At 38.6% G+C, this 25,616-nt stretch overlaps 1 protein-coding gene across 1 annotated transcript in view; it reads left to right on the top strand.

Moving 5' to 3' along the window:
* Positions 1-347: 347 nt before the first annotated feature.
* The window catches only part of cntn3b (contactin 3b), a 77,646-nt gene continuing 52,377 nt past the window's right edge, over positions 348-25,616 (top strand). Inside the window, exons 1-3 of the mRNA XM_041783201.1 lie at positions 348-406; positions 12,051-12,186; positions 14,784-14,919. Coding sequence (XP_041639135.1) covers positions 12,132-12,186; positions 14,784-14,919 — 191 coding nt within the window. The 5' untranslated portion in view covers positions 348-406; positions 12,051-12,131. The remainder of the gene's footprint in view (positions 407-12,050; positions 12,187-14,783; positions 14,920-25,616) is intronic.

Below are 25,616 nucleotides of genomic sequence, written 5' to 3'. Positions count from 1 at the left end.
AAAAGAGAGCAGAGCCCGGGGATGCGCACGATGCGAGTCTACGCTCAGAGGCACCGCGGTCCAACGTGCTTCTTGCAGCATCTTGTGGAGTGTAATACGAGGAAGTCGAGGAACAGCACCACGCTGTAGTACGCTTCGTCCCTTGAACAGAAAAGTCGTTAATTGTGGATTATAGCAACCGCAAGTGAGGCTTCCTGTCATCACAGCCTTGAAGACCGAGAGACACGCTCGAGACGGAGCACAATTACGTGCAAACCAGCAGAGATCAATCTTTCCTGGCTCACGAGAGGATACGAGTTGCTGAAATGTTATCCGTGCACTTAAGCAGGAAATAACCCAGCCCAAGGAAAGTGGAATTAAAATCAAAGCAGTTTAATGAAGAGGAAAAAAAATCTTTCTGCAACATGTAAGTATGATGCTCGGTAAATTGGAATGCATGCATGCATGCATGTTATTTTCCTTTTTTATTTTATCATGAAATGGACTCCTAAGTTTGCTACCCACGTCTTGAAAAAAATGCAGGCGAGCAAATGTACAATATCTAACATGCTAACATCTAAGGACGGGGCACTAACACAGTGGTCACCTATGCATGATTCATAGCGCTTCCAGATGAGCCTCAGATTGTTTGATGGTCCTGTAGGGATTTCTACTGTTGTGGCTCATTTGCCTCATCTAGGACAAAGTCCATATGGTGCAGCTCTGCTCATTCAGAAAGAGAAAACAGCACCAAGAATGGCCACCTGAAGAAAAGCTCTCTTTGTCTTAACTTGTTTACGGTGCAATGTTTATATTTCAGTGAACTATATTTGTTTGCACAAAAAAAAAAAAAAAAAAAGAAAGTGGTAAATCTTAAAAAATATTGTTGGATTGTGCAAGCTGCAAACTACAGAGAAGTATGAGGAGGAATGAATGCAGTGCATGCTTTTATTTTGGAACACTAGTGATCTGTGCAAGTGTTGGTTTTCCCCTCTAGACTGCAAAAGGACAGAGCAAACAGTGTGAAAAATGCCCACCCTGCTCAATCTTCAAAGTATCCTACTGTTCAGCAGGGATTGTAATCATTCTTCCCACTTTCATGTTTATTTATAGACCCTTTGCACATATTTGGAGCAATAGCCAAATGAGAGGTAAAACACGTCTTTGAAGCCATGCGGTGAATTATTTTACAACACAGTAATATCCAGGATGGAGGTGCAGGGATGTGTTTACAGCACCATTTGCTTCAAAACCCCTTTTTTTTTATTGAACCAGAGTGGCAATTACATGCTACAGCCACTTTCTTTTTTTCAGTAAAGCTGTGAAATGGATTGAGCTGCACAGAAAATATGTAAAGAGCCTGCCTGAGTGTCTCCTGCTCCTCATCCTTGACCTCCAGTCATGTATTTGTGGCTGTATCTAGAATAAGGTTCAATGGATGCGCCTGATGGGGAGGCAGAGAAATGGATCACTGCTCCCCTCTCTTTTAAGTGCACTTACTCTCCTGGCCCGATGTTAGGCAGCAGCTGAGGGATGCAGTTGTGTTTAACGTTGACGGGAGTCTTTGGGGGGCATCCAGATGTCTTCCAGGGATTCAATAATTTTTTGCATGAAAATACACAGCTGTATAATATCTAGAGAGCCTCCTGTCCAGATGTTCACCTCTGCTGTTGACGGCAGATATGGTGTAAAATAAGGTTAGAAGAGGCTGCCAGTGAGTGTTAGAGCACAGGTTTGTATGTATTTTAATTCACTAAATTTCACTTGAATTATATTTCACAGGCAGAAGTATTTATTCCCTTTTCTTTCATAGCTGAATGTTGTCCTCACGCCTTCCAACGTGACCTTAGCCTCAGTTCTAATCACGTTGTCTTATTCATACATGCGGAGTGACACATCAGTCACATGTGTGAAGTGGGTACTTTTTATGCCTGCAAGGCTGTTCTTGAAATGAAAAAAGTCTCCTAATGGGAATTGTATCCAACCATTTATTTTATAAATGCAAATGTAGATTAGATTGAACAAACTATTGCACAAATGCCTTTAATTTGAAACTTAATTGACTCTAATTTTACTCATCATGGTGCAGAGTTATATTATTTTCAATACTGAAACTCCTCTCCTATTTTGCTTCCCATTTTAATTGCATATCGTCATCAAATACAGACATTACCTTCATTTGTTTATCTTTTTTCATCCTCACTGGCTCATACGTGCAGGTCTTCAGTCAGCCAGAGTAAATTAGGAGGCATCGGTGCACGGTTGATTGTGTATTCTTCATTCACTTGCCAAAGCACAGAGCAGCTGTGTATTCAGATGGAGTCCGTCTCTGGTGGCTGATCCTGCTCTCAAAGGTTCTCTCACTGAACGATTTAATGGAGACTGCAGCAGATGATGATGAAGACAGTGACTTGTATAAATAGATGTATATTCTTTTGTGCATTCCACTGAGTCTAATTATGCCACAGATATTTTTTTGTTTTTGTTTTAAATCTAGATATCCAGACTTGGTGTGATCTGAATACAGACCTTGAGCATACACACCCCTATGATAGAATCTCTCTCCTCCCTCCCTCATTAGATCTTTTGCAATTATGCTGCCCTCGCGGGGGACATGGATGCCTTTAACCACCTTTCCTATCAATTATGTGCCAGACAGCAGCCCCACTAAGCAAGAAGTCATCTCATTTACTCTGGAATGTGTTTAGCCAATGACTTCTATTAGGTTTAGCTTCTGTGAGGGCGAAAGTGTAACGGCTCATTATGTTTGGCATTGCATTTTGTTACTTATCATTTAGGTTGCGAAAGCCAACAAAAGACATGACCGTCTCACCTTCATCACCACAAAACCCAGAAGATTTTTGTTTTATTTTGTGTCTCTGTGAGTTTGTTTTTGTCCTTTTTTCTTTTGGCGTCAGCTTCATCTGAAGCTGTTTAAGACCTAAAACTGCTCTCTGAGCTGAAGAAATTATTCTGTTTAAAATTTTAGTTGCTCTTAAATGGCTTGTGGATTATAATGAGACACTCAAGTTCTCTACTGAGAGCCACTGACAAGCTGTTCTCTGAAAATGGAATTCTGTACAGCAAACTGGCACACCTTTTCTACACAATGGCTGCAAAACGACATGTTTAATGAGATATCTGTGCAGAAGCAAATCAACTTATGAAAAGAAAACAGAACACTGTATGTTAAAGTTTACTGAATGAAAGTCTGCCTAGCAGAGGTGGAAAGTAACTGATTCCATTTACCCAAATGACTGGATTTGGGTAGTGTTTTTGGGGTACTTGTTCTCTTTTGAGTACTTTTCAAAATCAGTATTTTTATTTCTACTCAAGTCAGTTTTAACTAGAGTTACTGTACTTTAACTTGAGCACAATAGTCTTGTACTTTATCCACTTCTGTTGACTACACAGTAACATATCTGTTCCCAACCTGGGGGCCCAGGCCCCCTAGAAGGGTGGTGCCAAAGACCTCAAGGGGTAGCACGGTGCTCTGATTGTTCAGACGTCGCATATATATGTGCATATATTCTTTTAGAATACCAATTAGACATAATGTATGCCAGCGTATTAGAACCACCCAGAAGATTTAAAAATATACTGAAGATCAGCTTTATTTTAGGCAAAAAAAGTCACTAAAAAAAGGTTGGGAAACAGCCACTTCAGTATCACACAGCAAGAGAATGACTCCACATCACACCCAAAATCAGCTGTTGTATTTTACTTTATCATAGAGGTGTGACTTTACCTGAACAACCTGGTTAAAGATCCACATTGTCTCTTGTTATTGCCAGTAGGGAAGGTTCGTATTTTATTTAACAGCCTCTCAAAGGCTGGACAGTTAATCTAAATTTAGATTAAACTGCATTGGTCCCTCTGCAAGTTTCAACTTACAGAAGATGTAGTATTTCTTAGACCTGTAATTTGTGTCGAAAACCAGTTTAATTGCAGAGATGTTGTACTCTATGCATCATACAAAGATTGAATCATTATTTTTTTAAATAGAGTTAAAGAACCCTTCATTATTTGAAATGAGAATGACATAAAATGATAATTCCCTTCAGTCCAACAATTCACATTGCATCTACAACATGAGTTCAGACAATCACAATTCAGTCAGGAACACTCGTCATTGATTTTACCATTTTATTGCAAAACGGTTACACAGTTTGACTTGGTGGAGAAGGCTCTGCTCTAAAGAGGCTCCCTGGGTTAGTCAAGCAGCATGCTTTGACTTTCCAGGGAGCGCATGGCTAGAAATCCCCATATGGATGAATACATTTATGACAATGCGTACTGAATACAATAAAATTAGTTCAAAACAAATCAATCCATAACATCATGAATCTATTTATGAGGGTGCAACAAGCTTTATGCTGTAAAAGAGGAGGCTGGGGTGGAGGAGGTAAAGCTTTGCCAGCAGCAGCGTGGTGCATCAGCATTAATGGAAAGGTTACTTCGCACATCTTTTTCTCAGGTCAGGTGCGTCGGAGGGCAAGGTATCCACCAAACATTTCAAACACAAACACCCGCACACTGTCCAACTTGCAAAGAAAAGGAGTATTTATTTGCAGTGTTTCGGTACTAGACCTAACGTTTTGCTTGATAAAGGTCTAGCACCGAAACGTTGCAAATAAATACTCCTTTTCTTTGCAAGTTGGACAGTGTGTGTGTTTGTCTTTGAAATGTTTGCTGCATCAGCATTAATGCAAGCAGGGATTAGTGAGAAGTACATCATATTTATATGGACAGCTGTGTTGAAAGAAAGAGTGGTGATTGGCTTTGGAAGCTGGGAGGTGACAGTTAGGATCAGCATGGCCATCAGCTGATCAAGGCTGGGCGTATGACTATGCGTACGACTTTTTTGTTTTTGTCCTTTTTTTTCAGCCTTAGTTTTCATGATGATTACTCAGAAGGCTTTGAGTCAAATAAATCAGTCTATTTTCTGTGATTGAAGTAGATGAATAAAGACGTAAATTGTTCTGTTTTATGCATCATGTCATTCTAACATATACGCATGGAGAGGAAAGAACAGTTTACTTCCAGTCTAATATTGAGTTGGTTATAATACAGAATGATTTATTGTTTGTATTTGCTAAGAGGATACATAAGATGAGGAACTTAAAAAATAAACACTCATATGTCAAATCGCAAATGCAATGTTGGGGGAACATTGCAATTACATTATTTTTCGTTCAGACCTAGTATCTACTCAGTACTTAAAGCAAACTTTAAATTTAATCCTTTTTAATTTTACTTGAGCAGACTAATAGATCAGTAATTTTACTGAAGTACATTTTAACCAGAGTGATTGTACTTTAACTAGAATACAATAGTCGTGCACTTTTTCCTCCTCTGATGAAAGCATCAGAAACACAAACCCAGCAGACACTTCCCTGGACTGTATGGCTCAAACTTGTAGACAAGGTCTTTTTGAGGAGATTCAGCTCAAGTAAATTGGGGTTTTTGGACCAATGGACTGGAGGTGAGGTTGTATCTGACAGAAAGCAGTAAATACTGCACTCAGACTGAAAAATGAAGCACATGTTATTTTGCTCCAGTAGAAGCCCAAACCGTGTAATCCAGTGTGATAGATTTTAGAGAGGCAAAACGCCCCCTAATTTTGAAAGACACAAGGAAATCCTCTCTGAATCACCTTGTGCTTGCAATTACAAGATGAGGATTATTACTGGCACTACAACAGTCAGGTTTAGCCATCGCTGGCTATTAAATGACGATCAGGAAAATAGGTTGATTTTGCCCACTGTTGTTTCTTCATCTCCACTGTTCTGCTTCCTCCTCCTCTAAAGGATGTCCTTGCTAATCTTTTACGACAAACCACAGCTACGTTCCTACAATTACAAGATGCTAAAACAAGTGAGTGGTTAGTATTTAGCTGTTTCAAGAGTTCCAAAGATAGCCCTGGGTTAATCCACATCGCAGTGTTCTTTGTAAGGATGAGAGATTGGGATGAATTCTTAATCCTGAGAGGCGTATCAGTTTCCACTCACTGTGATGTAGGTCAGAGCTTGTGCAAAGCCCCTCTTTTGCCACTGATACTACAATTATAGTCTTAAGGCTCTTCAGTTCCTCTCTCTGTCAGAAGTGTTTCATGATACTTAAGGTCATTGGTTACTGGATGGCTTTTGCTGCAGTTTGTTCATAATCACTCTTTAAGCATCCTGGCATTGTAATGTTTGGGGTAGGAGACACTTTTAAAGAACAATACCCATCCAGACAAGAACATTTAATACCTGAATGAAGAGAAAGTATGATATTGATGCAGAAGTCTACTACTACAGCACAGCCCTGTAAACAGAGATTAAGCATTTCTCCTGCATTTAACCACTGTCTTTACCTGTGTGTTATAATGCTGCATTCAGACTTGACTGGATTAGCTGAGATTGTTATGAAATATGTGGAAATTCACAAAGAAAAGGGTTTAAATGAACAATTAACTTAGTAACTCAGAGGCTAATATCCCACCATTCCTTCTTCTTTAAGGGAAAGGTAGGCCAAGAGAAATAAGTAGCTGAAATAAGTTGCTAAATTCTACTTTTCAACTATATGCTGTCTTACTGTTGAGTGTTGTGTTGGGCTTCATATGGGATTTATTGGGGGGGAGCTGGGCTTGAACTAACGTGTGGTAAAATGTAAAATGGACCTTTTAGTGTGTTAGATATTATTGAGTGTTTCTAGTCATCTGATGGAAACACCAGCAGGCTATCACCTACTGAAATAAAATGAAAGTGCATGAAAGTAAACTCACTGTAATAACCACTAAAATATATAACCACTGAAATGTGTAACTGCCTCATAGCTTGTGTTAGAAAGGCTGAATAAAAGCAGCAGGGTTAGTTGTAATGGTCTTGCCTCATTCATGTTGCACAAAAACAAGAGCACAAAAAATATAAATGTAACAGCATTAAATTAAAACAATGTTTTATATTATTTTCTTCTTATATTTAACTCTTATTCAATATCAGTTTATGAAATAATTTTATCTAATGTAATAATTCTGAATAATATACAGCGCTTAAGAAATTTATTAGACCACCTCTCATATTTGTCTCAGAGACCATCCAGCATTATGAAGTGCTTTAATGCGAACTCTTTCATTTTCAGTCAGCTCTCCACATTTTACTGTTTTGAACGGGAATGAGGGATTTCAAACTGAATTCACCCAAATTTGAGCCGGCTCACTGGGCTTCTCTGAGAAGTCAGAAATTCATCAAGCATAACATTCAACCACTAAAACTCATTTTTCTGTTCAGGAATGCAAGTAAATAACTATTATTTGACATATTAATTAAGAAATAATAATGTGTTTTACTATTTTTTCAGTTTTTTTGTAAATCATTAAATTTGAAAATTCATGGATAACAATAATAATTTTATTTTAGCATTAAAAATATCATTTGGGTTAAAGAGCTTCTACATATTGGTGTATTAACCATTGCAGAAACATAAAATATGATTTTGGTAATTACCAATGCTGTGATTTTAGGGCAGCTGTGGCATAAACCTTACTTTGGTTAGGGTTAGGGTGGTCTAATAAATTTGTTAAGCACCGTATATAAGATAAATTATTTGTAATATGCAAAAAGACCACATATATAATCATATATAATAATGTGATCAGGCTGGGATTAGCTGGGCCCTGACAAATCCAGTGAATGTGCCCTCCCCTGCTGTGATTTATTGATGGCACCATATGTGTGTTGGATCGCAGGATTGGTGCTAGCATGCATCCTGTTACCTCCGTTATCTCCTTTTGGAGCTGAAGAGAGCGTCAGGCTATTATTGGGATTCGGATAGAAAGATTATTTATTTGTGCCACTTTTTAACCCTTTTTAACCCCCTTTCCCAACCATTTTTGCCACTATTATTTGCCACTTGTAACCTTTTTTGCCATATTTAAAATCAAGTTTCACCACCTTCTCTCCCTGTTCTTGCTTTTAATCCCTGCTGCCACTTTTCAACCCCTTTAACCAATTATTTGCCAATCTATGCCAATTTTTCCTTCTTTTTAACCCCTTTTCACCACTTTTTCTGCCTGTTTGACACTTCATAATTTCATTTTGCCACCCTTTCTTCCTGTTTCTACCACTTTGAAGCTATTTTAAACCATTTTATTCACTTTTCACCACTATTTCTGCCCATTTTTGACACTTTCAGTCTTTTTTTTTACCTCCCTCAATGCATTGTCACCACTCTTTACCCCTTTTCACCTCTTTTATGTTTTTTTAATTTTTTTTTACAAATTATGTCCAGTTTTGCTTCTTTTAACTCATTCGTGCCACTCGCTACCCCTTTTCACCAAATTTGAACCACAGCTTTGCCACTTTTTGTCCATTTTTGACACTTTTGACCCTTTTTTTTCACTTTTGTCTTTTGCCTTTTTATTTTACAATTATTTTCTATTTTTACCTCAAAGTTGTCTCAGTTTCATCCACTTTATTTTCTGGCATCCTGACATTTGTACACATCATGGCTTAGCTATTAAGTCTTACTTTACTTTCCAAACTGTTTGGTTCAGAGTGCCCATCCACATTGTTAACATCATCAAAGAAAGGGCACTCTGTTTTTAGAAAAGGGGTTTATATATTTTTTGAAGAAGACTGTATAATAAAAAAAAAAATACAAAATTATTAGTTGCTTTGATAAGAGTGGTTGTCATATCAGGTAAAAAACTGAAGAAAAAACTGAAAGTGCAACTTTCAAAGTGGTTAGACATAAAAACACAATTCCAGGGTTAATTTGTGGCAGAGATGTGTATGTGAGCATCATAACAATATGATCAATAAAACTCGAATACTTTTACAATAATGGAGCCAAATCTGAAGAAGTGTTAGGTTGTGCCCCGCTCTCCCCTACATCCAACTTCACACTGAAGATGTTTATAATTTTACATTTTGGATTTATTTTCTTTCTCTCCAACTCCAAACCACATCCACACATTTTCTCATTTATAGTGTTTTGCAGAATAGGAAAATATGTTTTAGTTTAAAAGACACTGGCCTACAGTTTTCAATAATATATGGCTTACAAGTGTAAAAATCAAGGTCTATCCACATATTTTGTTTAGCTTGTCTACACTGCTTTTAGTAGTTTCTAAAGGTTGTGCTTAAAAAAGTTTATAAAAAATCAATTAGAGTCCCTTATTGTCAAAGTATTAACATTTTTCAAGTGAAGTATCAACCTTAATTTCTGTAAGTAGTGATTTATAAAGGAAGTTCAAAGCGTAGTGCACTTGGTTAAGGTAAAGAGGTGATGTTTTCAGCATCTGCTTCAGTCTGTTGTGCATTAAGGAGCTGTATGTTATTATTTGAACTTTAAAGCTTAATAAAATGCACTCAAAACACTGCTCTTTTTTTAGCATATTTCTAGCAATGGGCTCTATGCACGGCAGGAGTGGCGTATTTCCAGTGAAAAATGAGACCGGTTCACAACTTCCGCCCAATGATACGTGCTAAGCTAAAACGAAATCTAAACCCTCCTATACTGCCTTAATTTGTCCGTTTCGTTGTTTTTTTTGTTTTTTGTTTTTGGTTTCGATTGTTGTTTGTGTTTACTCTATCATCATCGCTTGGCATCCAAACATGGTAAAATGATGTTTCAAAAACGGATTAAAAGCACTTCTGGACATCATTGCTGCGTGCTGCAATGTACATCTTCAGCTAAATTTAACTCGTCATTGACAGTCAGCTCAGGTAACTCATGCAAACAGCGAGTAAACCGCAACGAATTTGCCATCATACGCCTTTCTCTTCTCCCGACTGGAAGTGTGGGAGCGGTCTAACGCCAAATGCGGAAGCAGTTCATGCATAGAGCCCATTTCGTAATACTCCAATTGCAATTATAGCAAAGATAAGAGTCATCAGTGCTTTTTGCAAATATGAATTAAAGATTTGGGCTAAAGCAGGAAAGGTATTTATCAGAAACTCTTCAGTGGAAAAAAAAGCAACTTAAAGCGTTTACTGTTGGCGATGCTGGAGGAGAGTAGGTGTTATGTTTTAACCAGTGACCATGTTAGGTGGTGACTTTACAGCTGAAAGGGGCAGGGGTTGTTTTTGTTACAACATTATTGAAACACTCAGCATTTTCTGTTATTTCTGAGATGTGCTCAGGAGATATGAATTCATTGAAAAACTAAATAAAAGCATCTCTTTAACTTTTCGATATCAGTCATGAACCCAAAGGCATCATATAGTCACCATTTAACATGGTCACTTTTTTAACCGTTACATCAGTCATTGACGTGAAACCGGATGCTCGATCCTGTTGCTTTATTGTCCCTGCTGTTCAGCAGTTGTTGGCTGATTTTTACTCCAGGTGAACGAGTCTGTATGATGTGAATTTGGGCGCGTGAACCATTCCTGAAGTGGATCGTGAATCCACTTTGAGTCTTTCAACTTTTCTTTTGGGAAAACAGGACAGGCCGATTAACCCAAGGCTTCACAGACAGTGCAGGCATTATGTAAGTGTGTCAGGCACAGCACGGCAAACATTACTGATACTAAGAGCTAGCACTGCTAATGCTAACAGGGCAGCTAATGAGCCATACACCTCCTGCAGCATTAGTGTCTGAGACAGCTGGCCGAGGCAGATACCAGGAGCGAGTCTGCTGTTGAAAATACACCCAGGAGTTACTACAGTATGTTTAAAAATGTCCATTCTTGGACACTTTGAATTGATTAAAATCATAGACATTAATATATGCAAGTCTGATGTTAATTTTTCCAGCACCTCTGCTTTTAGTACCTAACATATTCATGCTTAGAAGCAAGAAAATATCCAAGTGAACAACATATCAGCCTCAGAAAGGCAAAGTAACCTGTTTACATGATGTTCTCATTTTATCTATGGCAAGGGTGTCAAAACTTTGGCCTGGGGCCAAACATGGACCTTGGCTGATTTTTTATTGGCCTGCAGCAAATCCTTAATGAAAAACGTCCCGCATCAGAATATGAGGCTTGTGCTTGACTGTAGGCGATTATAGTTTCTTGTTACCTTGGGGGCTCATCCGGGTCAATAAGAAAATACATTAAAAATTGTAGTTTGTGAAGACGGTGTGAATTTATTTGGGTTAACTATTTTTCAGTTTAAGCACTAGGCAGTGTTAGTGTGCTAATTCCGTAAATAAACATTTTGACAGGACAATTATTGATGTGCTTTTTCATGACTTAAAATGAGACAAGACTGTGAATTTTTCTGGTACATGGGTGTCATTCTCATTCTCTACCAGGGCCTGGCCTCCTTAAAATCCTTGAAATGACTGGGTGTTTGCCTTATCAGCAATTAAATAGCCATTGAAGCATAGTCACTGCCACGATCACTGTGTTGAAATGGTCAGAGATTTTTTTTTTTTGTCAAACTTGACAGAGCTCTTTAGAAGTCATATCAGCCAAATGTCCCCATGTAGAGGGTGTATCAAGTGCCAAATATGTATCCTCTTACTGTCTGTAAATCAAAAATGAAACAATAATATAGATATACCATATTAATTGTTTCAGTGTATAGTGTTACTGCTATCCCCATTGATCTAAAGGAATGCTGCATGCTGTAAACAGAGGGTTTGTTTACATTCTGTTGGCCACCAAATCCATTGTTAAAGTATAAAGTGGCATTTTGTGGAGTGTTCGTACACAGTCTGCCAGCTCCTTTTAATAGTCAAGTAGGTATAGAAAAGAATCTTTTGAGGTCAATCATTTCCTTCCTCACATCCCTTTAAAGCTGCAGAATTGAGCTTGTTAGGCAGGCAGGATGAGAAGCAGGCACAGTGAAAGAAAACATATTCATTTAGCAGCTGTTTCTTTTCTGTGCCACCTAAAAATCACACTACAGATTGGTGTTGTTGGGGTTTTGTCAGCTGCTGTTTTCTCTTCACTGCATATCAGTTTTTGAAGATCCCCCTCTCCTTTACCTACATTAGCTACAAATAGAAAATGTAATGTTGGGGAAAAGTATAACTTGGCAGTGCTGTGATCAAGTGTTTTGCTAATGAATGTTTGTCTTATTTTGATCCAAACATTATATTCTAATTATGTTTATGTTTATGTTCCCTTCAGATCGAAATTCCTCTATTCAAGGAAGAGCATTCCATTCACACACTGTTGGATGAGAGTGTTATTAGCCCTTGGGACCTAAAAATGATGTTACCATGGAGACATATTGTTCTGCTATCAATCACTGGATGCCTTGCAGGTAAACACTCTTTGACACAAGTTCTCTTTAAGTTGGTGTTTATGTAAGAACTTTATCCCTACTAATGTTGTAATGTATATTTATTACAGAAGAATGATAATGTGATTCTTGATAAATGCATGCTAGTATATGTTAAGCATGAGATCAGTCAAAGCATTCAGCAGTGTGTCTGATATAGAGTCATCCATTAGTGAGGAAGAGAAAGACTTGGAGTAGTTTAAAATATCCTAGAAAAACTTCCTGACCAAGGGGTAACACCGATTAAACTGAGACTGTTGTATGTACTGTTTCAGAATGTTCTCCTTTACTGCCCGCCTGGAGCAGCTTTCAGCTGCACACTTACACAACATTGTCTGGGACAGCTGGGAGTTCAATCTTATTCCAGTTTATGGCCTGCCTAGATCATTATCAGAACCCATGCAATGAATCCAGTCCAGCATTTTATCTGCCCTTGCATGGTCCCCCTGAGTTTGAGCTGCAGAAGCAAAGACAGCGTACCCGAATGTAAACCCTTTTCAGAAGACTTTCTGTTTGTATTTATCTGTTATTCAACTTGAGTTATGGGTATTTCAAACCTAGTATTCAGGGAAGTAAGGGCCAAGCAGCTATTAGTGTAGTTAATCAGTGCCATGGTCAAACAGTTTTAAACGCTCAAAAATCAATACGGTGAAAACTATCTATCTATCTATCTATCTATCTATCTATCTATCTATCTATCTATCTATCTATCTATCTATACCTGCCTATCTACCAACTGACTGACCGACAACTGACGACACTGCCTATTAATGGGCTAACACACCTACCTACTTACTAACTACTCACCTATCTACTTACCTAACCAGCCTACCTACCCACTGACCGACCTACCTACTGACTGAGTTACCTACCCAACAATCTACCTACTGATTGACCAACAGACTGATGTATTGACTGTCCAACCGACCTACCTACCCACTTACCAACTGACTGACCTACCTACCTAACGACCTACCATTCGACCAACTGACCAACCAACTGACCTACTTACCTTCCTATCTGTCTGTCTGTCTGTCCATCCGTCCGTCCGTCCGTCTATCTAGCTAATAAGTGACTGCATAAATATTTACCTCCTTTAAATTGACTGACCAAATTGGACAGAGCTCCAGCGAGTTGGTGCTAATAGTCTCACAATTAGTGAAAGGGAGATCACCTGAACACAGTGAATTTGTCTTATGTGATTGTAGTGTAAAGATGCCAGTGTCTGGAAGCCCCAGTTACTGGTTAATCAGTATTCCTGGCTACCATTACACCATGAGGTCAAAAGAACACTCCAAGGGTTAGGGGGAAGGTTATTGAAAGTATAAGTCAGGGGATGGATATAAAGAATTTCCCAGGCTCTGAATTTCCACTGGAGTTCAGTTAAATCCATCATCAAGAAACGGAAGGAATATGGCACGTGTGTAAGTCTGTGTAGATTAGGTCATCCTCACAAACTCAGTGGCCGTACAAGAACGGTGCCAGTGGCAGAGGCCACCAAGACACTTATGACTACTCTGAGGGAGTTACAAGCTTCAGCAGCTGAGATGGGAGAGACTCTGCACACAACAGCTGTGGCCAGGGTTATTCACCAGTCAAAGCTTTAGTGGAGAGTGGCAAAGAGAAAGCCACTGTTGAAGAAAAGTCATTAAATCTGGACTAGAGTTTGCCAAGAGGCACGTGGAAGACTCCATAGTCAAGTGGAAGAAAGCTCTTTGGTCTGATTAGACTAAAGTGGTGCTTTTCTTGGCCATCAGAAATGACACTATGTTTGGTGGATACCAAACACTGCACATCACCACAAACACACCATCCCCTCTGTGAAGCACAGTGGTGGCAGCATCATGCTGGGGGGATGCTTCTTGGAAGCCAGCCCTGGAAGGCGGCATAATATAGGAAAGTCCTGTAGGTCAATCTTATTCAGTCTGCAAGAGAACAACAGCTTGGGAGAAGTTTTATTTTCCAGCAGGCACAACTATCTACACAGACTAAGAACTGTGACTGCAGTCAAAAGTGCATCGACTAAATGCAAACTTGAAAGGTGTGAATATTTAAGCAGTCACTTATTTTACATGTCATACTTTTATGTAATCGGTATTATTTTGCAGAAAACTGTTTTTCTATCAAGTGTTTTTTATCAAAAATACCAGATTATATTGACCATGATTGATTTATAAAATCAATAAAAGGGTCAAACATTGTGAAAACTCTGTAGGCACTGCATCTATCTGTCTATCTGTCTGTCTGCTTGTCCGTCTGTCTATTACTTAGGCCTACTTTGGCCGTCTGTTCTAGTACCAGATTGTGTTCCACATCCTTTCTTATTAAGCTGCTGGCAGATGACTTTATCCTTATGGCCTCAATTAACCAGCGCACACAAAGTATGACATAGATGTTCTGAAAACAGACCATTCAGCTCTGTGATTTATCAAAATCATTTTAAAAAACAGTTGCAAGAGTACGTTTGTTTTTCCTTGAGCATCTGTGCTTTTGCTGTACTCCTTCAGTATTTTTAAGGTAAAATAAAAGAAGAGGTTTAAGCGGCTTTAACTACCACAGAGTCTCTCTCCCTTTCCCAGCCTGTACAGAGGATGTCATATTTCAAGGGCCCCGATGGAGGATGGAGCCAAGGGACCTCATTTTACCAATCAACTCCCCCGACCAACAGGCTATGATCACATGTGAGGCAGAAGGGAGTCCTTCTCCGCAGTACAGGTAAATTACCACATCAAAGTTAGATTCCCCCGCAAGCCTTGGCTCAGATGTTTACTTGTTTTTACCCAACACTAACATTATGTGGGTAAAATCAATTGCTGCTCCAATCTCAGTGTGAGACTATTGCAGCTTCAACTGAAATCCAAGAAGGAACCCACCGAATCGATCCCTGCTGATTGGTTAAAAAGCAAGATTGTATACATAACATGTTTAAGAGATTATTCACAATCTGACTAAAAACAGGCTGACTGAGCATTCCTTTCATTTTGTGCAGATGTATTTTTTTTATTCTTGAGCTATAAAGTTGGTTTGAATCCCTTTTTTATTAATGTGCTCGCTCCTCAGATATTTCTTTGGTGAACTTTAATAATGATGAGATTTAAGCCTCTGTAGGGCTGATTCTGCTAGTGAGTGATGTAATGAAAGGTGTTAGGGTTTTTTTGGAAGGTAGAGGGATTTTACAGACCCATTTACACCCCAGATCGTCTGATATCTCCCTGGCTATTCCCCGGTGGTGCAGAGAGCCTGCCTGAAAATGGCAGCCTGCACTGTTTTTTGTGGTGGATTGTGTTTCGGAGCTTGGTCAGCAGCATGTAGATGCAGAGCAAGCAGGAGAGAGAGGCAGTAACCTTGTGAGTGACATTCTGTTAAATGCGTACATTTCCTATAATGTGTCTGCACTGAAAACATAGCTCAAGCTGCGGAGTATCACTATGCTTGTTGTGCAACATAATCTATCTCAGGATGACACTGAAACCATCACACAGTGTTTCAACTCCAACTTTTAGAGCATTCTGTCTCTTATTTAGGTTTTCAGATTGGGTTCTTTGTGGTTTTAATGCAAAAATGAATAATGGTGTCAGCATAATAGCGGTCAGTATAACACAGCATGTTATGCACTTCTTGCAAAATTATGTTTAGATAAAAATGAATGAAAAAACTGGATGTTAATGGTGTAACTATTTGAAATGAATAGTATTTGCTTGAAGGAAAAAATCAACCCCATTTTTAGGATGTCTGGCAGCATAATTGTTTTTGTAAAGGCTTGTGGCTTAGATCCATCAGCCCTAGATCTAGTGGCATCAGATGGAAGCTGTTTTTAGCACAAAACTCTGATAAACAGAGTTTAGGCCACACTCCCAGCACTCACAGCAGATTACTCAACTGGCATACTGACAATCACATTTCCAGCCGGGGAGATGGATCCCTACTCTCTTTGGCATCCTTATTTTTTTTAATCCAAATAAAGGGTCAGGGATTAAGGGTGTTTAATTAAGACAGAAATCAAATCTATTCATTCAAACTGACTGAGGAGCGATTATAAGCTAAAGCAGCAGGTATGTTTTTCAGCAGTTAAAGTCCAAAAAGGTCAAAAGTTAATGTCTGAATTTATTAGATTATACCAGACTCAACATAAATGCAGATGATCAATGGGTGGCAGACAAATTATCATTTTGAGCCTGTTAAGGAGCTCAAGTCCCCAAAAAAGAATGAATGAATAAATGAGTGGATGAGCTACCATTGCAGAGTGTGCTATAGGGTTTAAGTTGACGTAATGGAGAGTTTTCATTGGAGCAAAATGATCCATATATGTAGGGTTTTCCTTTTTCTGCTCAAAAGAATTAGTACATATAATAAAATTAGTACTTTAAGGATTTCATCAATCACTAATGTTCTTCTGTTAAAAACGTACTAAGCTGTGCTCATTAGGGATATTTTGCAAAATGTTCCTCCTGTCTAAAACACGTGGTACAAATAACTACACAGCTAAAACTGATGTGTTGAATTCTCAGTGTTTAAAATGTCAGTGTTTGTTATAACTCTCAAAGTGTAATTTTAACTCCATTCAGACTAAATGGTCTTGAGTGTTAGAGTTATCTGACTATGTTGATTCTCCAGGGTTAGTCCAACTCTGTAAAGACTCAGCTGATCCAAGCTCCGCCTACTGCCATTTCAAATCTGTCTGTGGCAGGTGGAGTTTTCCCATCATGTCTTTGTGCAGGGATGAGTTTTAGACATTTTAGATGTGTTTAGATTTTTAACTGAGGTTAGAGGTTTTGTACAGTGATCATTTTTGGGATCCACTTGCACATGTTTCTTAGATTATTGTTGTTTTTGCTGTTAAACACTTCTGCACCATGAGTAGGTTAGCCACTTCCTGACTGTGGTTATAATAATGGAGAGAGTGCAGATTTTCAGCTCAGGGCATGTTCTAGCTCTGAGTCTGTCTCCTTGGTCCATGCTTGCTATAAGATACCTCACATACTACAGTTGTTTAATGTGAGGAGACAAGCAATATTTTTTAAATTCTAAAGTGTTTTGCACTGTGCAAATTAATTAATTTAAAACTACTTTAGATTTACACCCAAAGTCAAAGGAAATAACACCGTCTTGTGTTAAAAGTGCACTTTAATGTGGATAAAAAGTGAGTGTTAAAAATTAACACTGACAGAGTTAAAATATCAACACTTTCCAAAGTCTTAAATTAACACTCAATAGTGTGGATATAAAACTTTTCTAGAGTTCGGTTTGACAGTTCTAGTGTTAATCTTAAGGCCCAAACATAGTCAGGCAGAACGTATGCGGAACGGACTCCATGGAGGTCCACACGGACTCAAAGCGGACGTCCGCAAGGCCCGTGCGCGCAAAGCTCAAATTTTACGACTGCGTGAACTCCGCTCCGCGTACTGGTGTCACACAAAACACTGCTCAGCATGTATTTTTCCCATCGACCCGCATTAAATGTGACACGGACCTGCATTTTGTTCCTCTGTGCAGCGTTGATGGGTAAGCGGTGACTCCCACAGTGGAGAAGGAGTGGGGCTAGGCGCCCAACTAGATCGTCAAAGTTTTCACGTGTCATTTGGAAGTCTTGAAAATGTTTTTCCACGTCAATACTTTGCATGCCCTTCACCAACATGGCATTCTCCACTTCCTCGTCTCTTGTGGCATTTAATGGCCGTACATACCACCGTCTCTTAATTTTATTGCTTTGCAAAGCCAGCAGGCTTCATCAGTGTAGGACACATGACAGAAAAATGTGGAGTCCGCTCCATTCACAGTACGCTGGAGTATGTTCAGGCCTTAACACTGATGGTTTTGCTGTATGGATGAAACAAGTAAGTAATGTGCATAGTAAGTTTCTTTCCAACAATGCTAAGAGGGATGGGAGTTAACAACTGGTTCTAGTTGGTTCAATCCATCAACATCATTTATATTTAATTCTAACAATTCCCTTATCAATGCCTTAATAAACACAGTGTTGTGAGCAGCAGTCAGCCCAAACAGGAACAGAGAAGTCAAGGAAGTAAACACGGTGGACAGTCACATAAACGGCCTAAAGCGGTTGAAAGCATAGCTCAAAAATGATTGCAACAGCACGACATGCAGCGTCTGTTGAGCAATGATTTCATGCAACATTTCACGCAAGAGCTGTTACTTCTGTACAAGATTTCAATTTATTTTTATTAGTGCAGTAAAAATGATTGATTAACTTTGATTGTATTAACACAGGGATAAAAAAATGTGATTGAAAAGTGTACGCTGATTAATCACACTTTGATAACAACACATAACCAGCTAAAGTAGCTTTGTCACTTTGATTGGAACACGTGAAAATTCTCTGTGCTCTTGATTTTTATGATTTTATGGATAAAAAAAAAAATAACACCATCCTTGAGTGACTAGAAAGAGAACAGTCTGGTCTTCACTTCTCCTTTTTCAAAAGCAAATAAAAGATTTTCAGAAAAATGTCCGTTCTGATTGTTATGTGACTAATATTATTATCTATATCAGTAATGCAACATATGTGATTAATTGCGGTTAATTCATAACAAAGCCTAAAACAAATGTGATTAATTTTTTCAGTTGACTGGCATCACTAATTTCTAAATGTCCAGAGATTTAGGAACAAGATTATATTTGTTTGAAGATCTTTTTCTTTTAAATAAAATGACCAGTAATATTGTAGTCTAATTCAAGTCCAGAGATTGAGAATGCAGAAAGCAGTTTGTTTTAACTAAGACATTACCAAAAAAAAAACATATATATATATTATATACAGTTGAAAACAGAAGTTTACAAACACTATATAAAAAGGCACATAAACTTTTTTTTCTCACTGTCTAACATTAAATCAGATTAAACTTTTCCTGTTTTTGGTCAATTAGGATTACCAAAATTATTTGTATTTGCTAAATGCCAGAATAATGAGAAAAGGATTTTTTTAGACAATTTTTATTACTTTTCTTCAAAGTCAGAAGTTTACATACACTAAGATTACTATGCCTTTAAACAATTTGGGAAAGCCCAGATGATGATGTCATGTCTTTGGAAGCCTCTGATAGGTTTATTGACAACATTTGAGTTAATTAGAGGCACACCTGTGGATGTATTTTAAGGCACACCTGAAACACACTGCTTCTTTGTGTAACATCATGGGAAAATCAAAAGAAATCAGCCAAGATATCAGGAAGAGAACTGTGGACTTGCACAAGTCTGGTTCATCCTTGGGTGCAATTTCCAGATGCCTGAAGGTGCCACTTTCATCTCTTCAAACATTTATACCCAAGTATAAACACCATGGGAATGTCCAGCCCCATGTCCAGGTTCTGTGTCCCAGAGATGAACGTGCTTTGGTCCAAAAAGTGCATCTCAACCCAAGAACAAAAGCAAAAGACCTTGTGGAGATGCTGGCTGATGCTGGTAAGAGTGTGTCATTATCACCAGTCAAACGAGTCCTGTACCAACATGGGCTGAAAGACCACTCTCCCAGGAAGAAGCTATTACTCCAAAAGAAACATAAAAAAGCCAGATTACAATTTGCAAATGCACACAGGGACAAAGACCTTAATTTTTGGAGACATGTTCTGTGGTCTGACGAAACTAAAATTAAACTTTTTGGCCATAATGACCATCGTTACATTTGGAGAAAAAAGGGGGAAGCTTGCAAGCCTGAGAACACCATCCCAACTGTGAAACATGGGGGTGGCAGCATCATGTTGTGGGGTTGTTTTGCTGCAGGAGGGACTGGTGCACTTCACAAAATAGATGGCATCATGAGGAAAGAACATTATGTGGAAATACTGAAGCAACATCTCAAGACATCAGCCAGGAAGTTGAAGCTTGGGTGCAAATGGGTTTTCCAAATGGACAACGACCCTAAGCATACTGCCAAACTGGTTACAAAGTGGCTTAAGGATAACAAAGTCAATGTTTTGGAGAGGCCATCACAAAGCCCTGATCTCAATCCCATTGAAAATTTATGGGCAGAGCTGAAAAGGCATGTGCGAGCAAGGCGGCCTACAAACTTGGCTCAGTTACACCAGTTCTGCCAGGAGGAATGGGCCAAAATTCCTGCAAACTATTGTGAGAAGCTTGTGGAAGCATATCCAAAACGTTTGACCCAAGTCATACAGTTTAAAGGCAATGCTACCAAATACTAATGAAATGTATGTAAACTTCTGACTCTCAAAAAAATAATAAAAAATTGTCTAAAAAATGATCTCTCTCATTATGCTGGCATTTAGCAAATAGAAATAATTTTTGTAATCCTAATTGACCAAAAACAGGAAAAGTTTAATCTAATTTGATGTTAGATGGTGAGAAAAAAAAAGTTTATGTGCCTTTTTAAATAGTGTATGTAAACTTCTGGTTTCAACTGTATATATATATATATATAGAGAGAGAGAGAGAGAGAGAGAGAGAGAGAGAGAAAGAGAGTATATTGTATATTTTACCATGCTCTCCTCCCAGACATAGACGATTAACATTTTAAACCATCTAAACTGTTTATTATTACCAGTAATCGAAGTGTACTTGTCTTAACCATTCTCATCCCTCACTTTATATAAATCTTGCTTCTCTCAAAGGCTTAATAGCCATGGGAATAAAGGGTGCTGTCGATGCTGCAGCAACCCATGTTAGAAAAGGCATACATCAGCCATTTTCAATGTATAAAAATAGATACAATAGGCCTAATAAAACATGTAAAATTATATTTCCTTCGATACTACATCTTTGTACTTAGGAATTAAATGTTTGAGGAAGATTTTAAAAATTCGTAAGAAATTTTGAAGAATCTCTTATTTATTATTCTTTAAAAGGGGCGCTGCTCATGTGGCAGCCCTGCAGTTCTGTCCTGTCCTCCCCCTGTTATGTGTCAATGTCTTTTTTTATGTTTCTAGGACGGGATGTAATTTCCCCCCCGGGGGATCAATAAAGGATTGATTGATTGATTGATTGATTGATTGATTGATTGATTGATAAAACAATGTTAAGCATTATGGGCAAAGGGCATTACATAGGCTTGTCCTTCAGTAACTTCACTGTGACCTTTAAAACAATTCCAATGGCAGAAAAACAGACAAATAATATCTTTGATAAGCCACCTGCCTCAATAAAGAGAATGAAGTTCAGTGGGAAAGCATCCTGATGGATTGCCCCATCCCAATTGATCAGAGCTTCATTGCCAGCTTCACTGACACCCAGACTAATTCTGCCTCAAGGACCACCAACAAAGACTGCGGTAGAAACCCACAGGAGCCCTCCAGTCCTCCGTGAAATGCTACTGACATTGGCAAGGGATCTAACTTGGCAGAGCAGTTTCCCTCTTCTGACTTTGTGTTTTTTCCTGGGAGATGCTTCAGCATAGAAACTTTCAATCATGCAGTCACACCAGCAGGTGTTAGTAATATAGGTTTCTCACTTATTTGGCTTATTTTGCGTTTTTTTTCCTAAAGCAACAGAAAAGATGCACAGAGGTGTATAGGGTAGATAACCCATTAGGCTTAGGAAACTGTTAAAAAGTTGCTTCAGAATTCATGGTGAAGACTTTACCCATCAGTTTTACTCATTTGCTGGTTAAAACATTGTGCATATGATTGGATGTTGTCGCTGTGAACAATTCACACAGACCTGCCCAGAAAAAGGCTTTCTGTATTTTCTTGTCTGCAGTGTGTGTTGGGACCAAGTAGTTGCAATAGTGACATACTTTTCCTGCCGTTTGTGAATCTGCAGACCTTTTCCTATGCCTCTGAGTACAGCATCTATTAAGTTGTTGTGTACAGTTTCCTTAACCTATAGAACCTGATGTGCACAGATGTTTCTTACATACACAGATTTCCCGAACATTCAGTTTTTCTTTATATGACAAAATAAAGTGCGTATCTTACTCTGGTGTTATCCCTATAGATCAGCATCACTGTCAGCACCAGTGTTATAAATTATGAACAGAAGTCTTAAAGCAGGTTTTGAGGAAACTCGCAGATGTTTGGTTGAGAAAAGTCTCACTGCTTTGGATTGACATTTCTGGTAATGCTTTTAAAGACACTCCATTTCTACCCATAATTTTACTCCGAGAAAAAAAAGTCCATTTGGCTTTATTTGGGTTGCATCAGTTTTCCTGACACTGATTGCCCTTGACTTGGTTGCCTTTGGGCAAGGACAGGACTTTTTGTCTTAGCAATGAAATTAAAAGCATACATTCTGTGCAGTTCATTTCATTTTTGGTGTTACTGAAACCAAAATAGATCCTGTGCAGCCTTTTAATAGTTGATCATGGGGCTTTTGCTAGTATCTGCAAAGTATAACACTCCAACACCAAATGAATAGTTTCTGTATAATAAGATAGCTCGACAGAGGGTAATACATTCAGAACTTCACACTTAATGTCCTCTGGTACTTTACTGTGGGTGAAACATCCAATTTAAAATTCAGGTCATAATATATTGACTTCATTAAAGAAGATTAGGTTAACTTTTGATAATCTGCCTCATTAACTCTTAAAATAACAGAAATATAAGACTTAAGCTTGGCATGATAATGCAGTAGTTCTCAATTGTGGTTCAACAGAATCATTTTGAAAAATAAACTAATTGAACTGGCCTGGACAAAAATGATGGTAGACCTAGAATAGATATGAAATGATGTGACCACAGGGACATGTTAAACTAAGGCGTGTCCTGTAATTAGCATCACAGGTGCCTTCAAACTTGTAATCAGTCTGCCTATTTAAAGGATGAAAAGTAGTCACTGTGCCGTTTGGTGTCATGGTGTGTACCACACTGAACATGGACCACAGAAAGCTAAGGAGACAGTTGTCCCAGGAGGTTAGTAAGAAAATGATCGACAAATATGTTAAATGTGAAGGCTATAAGACCATCTCCAAGCAACTTGATGTTCCTGTGACTACAGTTGACCATATTATTCAGAAGTTTAAGGTCCACAGGGCTTTAGTCAACCTCCCTGGACTTTGCTGCAAGAGGAAATGAATGACAAAATGAAAAGAAAGATAATATGTGTATATGCCCAGAACAACTTCCAAATTGATCAGAGGTGATCTCCAAGATACATCAGTGTCAGAACGCATGGCTGTTTGAGCCAAAGTGGGCTTAATGGAAGACAACCGAGGAAGACTCCACTGTTGAAAGCAAATCATTAAAGTAAGACTGGAATTCATCAGAAACACATATTGACATGCCACAAAGCCTCTGGGAGAATGTCCTTTGGACAGATGAGACAAGACTGGAGCTTTTTGGCAAGTCACATCAGCTCTATGAAGCATACAGAGAAAGAAGACTGTAGCTACTGTGAAACATGGCGGAGGCTCGGTTATGTTTTTGGGCTGCTTTGCTGCATCTGGCACAGGGTGTCTTGAATCTGTGCAGGGTGCAATCAAATCTCAAGACTATCTGGCTATTCTGGATTGAATTGTGCAGCCCAGTGTCAGAAAGCTTGATCTAAGTTGCAGGTTGTGGGTCTTCCAATAGGATAATGAACCAAAACACACAACTAAAAACAGCTACGAACAAAAAATTGGACTGTTCTGAAGTGGCCTTCTATGAGCCCTGATCTTAATCCTATTGAACATCTGTGGAAGGAGCTGAAACATGCAGAAGGTACCCTTCAAACCTGACACAGCTGGAGCAGTTTGCTCACGAGGATTGGGCCAAAATACCTGTGAACAGGTGCAGAAGTCTCATTAAGAGTTACAGAAATGGCTTGATTGCAGTGATTGCCTCAAAAGGTTGTGCAAAAAATATTAAGTAAAGGTACCATCATTTTCGGGTTCATTAGTTTATTTGTTTTTGAAATGATTCTGTTAAAGCATAATTCAAAAGCAGTGTCTGATTGTCCTTTTGCCAGTTTAAGTCATTTAAGTAGACATTGTTGTTTTTTTTTTTTTTCTTTAACAGGAGGGTACCAACAACTTTATCCGCAAATACTTAGGGTTTACTTGTGAACAGAGTCTTTACCCAGATTGGCTGAGCAAATCTAAAGTGTGTGACAGACATTTTTAGATTACAGGAAATAATGAAACTGGAAGGAAAATTTAAAAAAAAATCCCCTATTATATGATGAACATTACAGTATGAGGAGTCTGAGCAGTAATGTGTTACTAAGTTTCACAGATTTGCATAGTTGCTTAAATCGCTAGAAAACAGCCAACGGCTATAAAAAGAGACTATCAGGTTGTTATCAGAGTTTAAGCTTCATCCTGCCTTGTTTTGTCTCCCACGCTGTGATGCTACACTCCCACTCGCCCACTTGGTGACACGGGAAAATATGAACAAGAGCCTTGACAGTTCATCAGTTGACAAATCGTCCAGTGTGGAGCCACAGCACACTCTAGAGCTCAGAGCGATGCTTTATAAATACACCTGCCATTGTGTTTACTATGAATCTGCTGTAAGACAGGATCAAGGGCAAAGCAGTGATTGGAGCTAGGGGAATAAAAAGAGCTCTGGCTGTTACTTTGGGCAGATGTTTGACTCTACATCTCTTTAAAAGTCACTGTTTAATGGACTGAAAGGGTGTGATTACAGGGTTTTATTATTTTTGGATGAATGAAGTCACGTTATAGACTCTTATGAGAGCTGAATCTAATAATTGAAAATTTAAGTTTTTTTTTAATCAATAACAACCCATGCTCAAATACATGCACAAAAACACTCGGACACATTATGGTTTTAATAAAACATATTGTTGAACGCTCAGCTTGAAGGCTAAATGAACATAGATTTATTAAAAAGCAGCAGCAGTAACCTGCTGAACAAAATGGCACAGAGTGCCCTGGTCAGCAGTTATATTTCCATTATTAAACAACACTGTGTGTGTGTTCGTATGTGTGTGATGCAGAGACAGTGTGGTGTGGTCACTGCCGTCTCTGTAGTTGTCTGGCCTCGAGGAAGGCTAGGTGAGCCTGTGCTGCAGTACAGTCCCCGGTCTATTTGATGAGGAGACCTCATGCAAAATTGATGTGAACTTCAAGGTCATGGTGAGTTCATTCAGAGCATGCTCAGATCGGGCTGAGCATGCTCTGCAGCACAGCAGAGTGAATAGGGAATGTTTCTCTGGACACTGTTGGACTTACTATAAAGTACTTTTGGCCAGGTAGATTCAGTATGATTCAGTTTGAGATGAGCTAGCATAAGGCACATACTCTGCCTGATTCACCTCTTTCTGTTAAGACAACTGAAAAACATTGTAACTAACAGTAGCTGAAGAAATGTCTGTAAAGCCTCTTTAGGCCTTTATATCCTTATTGAAATGGTTAGGAAGTGTTTACTTTTGGGACATGACCACTTAAAGGTCACATATTATGCAAAATACATTTTTACAGGCTTTTCTAACAGAAATATGTTCAGCTCAATTGACCTAAGCTCCACCCACTGCCAGTTCAAATCTGGGGAGATGTC

This window comes from Cheilinus undulatus, linkage group 3 (genome assembly GCF_018320785.1).
Source record: "Cheilinus undulatus linkage group 3, ASM1832078v1, whole genome shotgun sequence".
NCBI lineage: Eukaryota > Metazoa > Chordata > Actinopteri > Labriformes > Labridae > Cheilinus > Cheilinus undulatus.
This window is presented reverse-complemented; position numbering and strand designations above follow the sequence as displayed.